This window comes from Tarenaya hassleriana, unplaced genomic scaffold (assembly GCF_000463585.1).
Source record: "Tarenaya hassleriana unplaced genomic scaffold, ASM46358v1 Cleome1, whole genome shotgun sequence".
Classification (NCBI taxonomy): Eukaryota; Viridiplantae; Streptophyta; class Magnoliopsida; order Brassicales; family Cleomaceae; genus Tarenaya; species Tarenaya hassleriana.
In genome coordinates this window covers 7,110,992-7,114,101 of record NW_010960187.1, presented here as the reverse complement: position 1 = coordinate 7,114,101, position 3,110 = coordinate 7,110,992, and the positions used below count along the sequence as shown (strand labels likewise).

The window sequence follows — 3,110 nt, the reverse complement described above, 5'->3', positions numbered from 1 at the left end:
TTCCTGCTTTGCAAGAGTCATGTTCACCTCTGGCCCTTCGTACCGGTATGAGGTAACTAGCGGAACCAAAAGCTGCGAGGAAACAAACTCATGAGAACTCGGAGAAATGTCCGATGGTTCGAGAGTGCTTGCCATTAAGTTTCAGAGGAGATCAATTTACCTTCCTGAAGTCACCGGTGGTGTGATGGGCGACATCCTCTTCAAGGGACTTCTTGTAACGAGCATGGTAAGCTTGCCTCGCGTGAAGCAGCTGGTCCGAGGTCCTGGTGCAGGCTATTTCCATGAGCACCTGGTTGCTCGAAGTCCACCTTTTTGTGGCTTCGTTAGCCAAGTAGGCATCACGTTCGGCTGGTTCGTGAGTCCAGAGCAGTATTGCCCTCTGTTGAATAAGGGGAGAATCGGGATACAAATCTTAACAGATTGGATAAGATTGAAAGATCAACATCACATTGGTTAACTAATGGAAGTTTGAAATCGGACCTCGAAGTCATTGGAGAGTTCCTTGTCTAGGGCCTTGAGGAGATCTTGTCCGTGAAGCTCATGGTATATCTCTCGGATCTGCTTCCTCTGCGCAGCGTTACGGTGACCCAAAATGGATATGATCAAGTGCTCGTTGGTCCCCCATCCTGTAGCAACATGGATCTCACTTAGAATCAACCAAACAAGCCTTAAACCAACACATGGTCATGCCCAGTTGTCGGTCCACAAGACTGTATCAAAGCAAGCACCTCAGAAACCAGCTACAATCGCTTTGAGCAAGCATCTTAATCAAGTTCTTCTTCAAGACCTTAAGGACACTATTTGAAAAAGCTAAAAGAAAAACTGGAGAAGAAAACGATGGCGGATTCAGAAGTTATGCTAACTCTACAAAGACAAGATTCAGAAGCAAACCATATAAAAATAAGGATCAAATGGAATCAAGTATATTCCAGGGCCAAGATAATAGATCTCAAAACAGGCGATAGCATCACAAACATATTTTTCTTCTCTTCCTCTGTGGATGAGAGATCAAAAGCAAACGTCTTCGATGGCATCGATACCACCGACAAAGGTCTCAAGGATCAAAGTAGGATGATCTCTTCCACGGATCATAGTCATCATCATCAAACGGCGCATCAAAACCAATAAAATCGCTTCAAAAGCAACATATGACGCGTTGGTACGTAAAAGACATCACGATCCAACGAAGTAATGAGATCGACAATGAACCGATCAACTGAACAACAAGCTCAAACCGACATTGCCGATCCACCAACAGCACCAGAAACCAAAAATCCAAAAAATGAGAGCAAACAAACAAACAAAAAAGAAAAAATCCGTCGATGAACCCCTAAACAACAGATCGTCATGATCTAACGAAGAATCAAAGTCGACATCGATCAGATCCACCAGAAACAGAATCAGGAAAACAGAGATCCACGAACATCACCTTCAAACGCAGTTCTCAATTGCTCAGCGTCTTCCGATGGAGAAGGAACAACCGCAGGAACCTTGAGAGTCGCCATTTTTTTTTCTCCTTCTGGTCTGTATGTGTGTGTCGAGAGTCGAAGCCGATGCAGGGTGGTATTTAAAGGGCCAGGCTCCGGGAGGCGACGAGGCTTTGTCCGTATATGCTTATTTCTCGAATATTTCTTATTCCTCCACGTGGATTTTTTTTGCAGTTTCTCCCCTTTTTTTTATATACAGTTATTTTTCGACGCGAAATAGTCACTTAAATGTTTTGCCATTATTGCCGACATGACCTCCACACAAAATATCCTTGTTTTTGTACACATCTTATTGTTTTTATGATGTTTACATATTAGATATATATAACGATTTTCCATATATATTACATATTATAATGAGTAAATGGTCTTAATTAGGTATTTTTTTGACAAAAAATCTGGTATTTTTTCTTTTCAGAAATAAAAATGATTTATATATCTAGTATCAAATTTTTGTATTTTTTTATTAAATAGTGAAATGCATTTGAAGTAATGCAAAACGCGAAATAAATAGTACAACAATTAAAAAAAAATGGGAAGCTGAAATAATGGAATTGGGAAAATATATTGAGGATCTCGATGCTTCGAATGTCCCATAAAGCGATAAATATTTTATATAAATTGGGAAGCAATTATTTTATTTTACAAAGGAGTCCAACATTATGATCGATATTTCTCGTCACTAGACCCCACCCCTCAATTATTTGATCTGATTTTTATTTTTAATAAATTAATAAGATATTATTTTAAATCTAGTTTTCTTTTTCTCTTTCTCTGTATCCTTTTTCTTTGATTTATCTCAACACCATTTATTCTTCCATCCAAATTCTTTATCTTTACTTAATAATGCGCTATTTATCATCATATTCTCTTTCTATTCAAGTTTTTTGTATAAATATTATGTTTTTTTGTATTTTTTAGAATTGTATAATTTATATATGTTTTTCTTTACAGATTTTATAACAAAATTAAAATAGACTATTTTTTTGAATAATTTATTATAATGAATTTTATATAGAAGGGTTTTTTTTAGTGAAATTAAGATAATTAATGATTTTTTTATTTGTTCCTATTTTAATATGATCAGTAGATTGTTCATTATATCGAGATTTTGCACGATGCAACTAGCTTTATATAATTATTTTTTATTTGTTAAATAATAAGTCATTGTGGAGGTAGTTGGAAATTGGAATCATTTAAAAAAAAAAAAACTCGTTGCTGAACTACCACGACGATCCTTCACGTTCAATAATATTTTATCCGTTCATATTTCAGTTTGGATTTTAGATACCTATACTCAAAGAACATAAAAAAAAGAAACTCCTCAAACTTCGGTCTTGGGCAGTAACCTTCTTTCGAATCAGAATTGGTAACGGAGTGAGCACCAAATTTTGGTATGATCCTTGGTCTCCTTTCGGGACCTTGATAGATGTTTTTGGCAATGCTGGCCCTTCTCAACTGGCAGTCACACGTGAAGCCGTACTCGCCGATGTCTTCCGGCAGGGAGGATGGGCGATCGCCAACCCTCGCTCGGATGCAGCCTTTCAACTGGCCTCACACCTAGCGGGCCTTCAACTTTCCTCTTCGCCTGATGAGGTATTCTGGCAGGTTCGTGACAAGCCA

At 37.8% G+C, this 3,110-nt stretch overlaps 1 protein-coding gene across 1 annotated transcript in view; it reads right to left on the bottom strand.

The window, feature by feature from the left end:
• LOC104816804 (annexin D1) overlaps window positions 1-1,537 on the bottom strand; it is a 2,582-nt gene extending 1,045 nt beyond the window's left edge. The window contains exons 1-4 of the mRNA XM_010545777.2: window positions 1,430-1,537; window positions 481-626; window positions 161-379; window positions 4-72 (exon numbers count right to left, since the gene is read on the bottom strand). Of these exons, the coding sequence (XP_010544079.1) occupies window positions 4-72; window positions 161-379; window positions 481-626; window positions 1,430-1,505 (510 nt within the window). The 5' untranslated portion in view covers window positions 1,506-1,537. The remainder of the gene's footprint in view (window positions 1-3; window positions 73-160; window positions 380-480; window positions 627-1,429) is intronic.
• Between the last annotated feature and the right edge of the window lie 1,573 nt (window positions 1,538-3,110).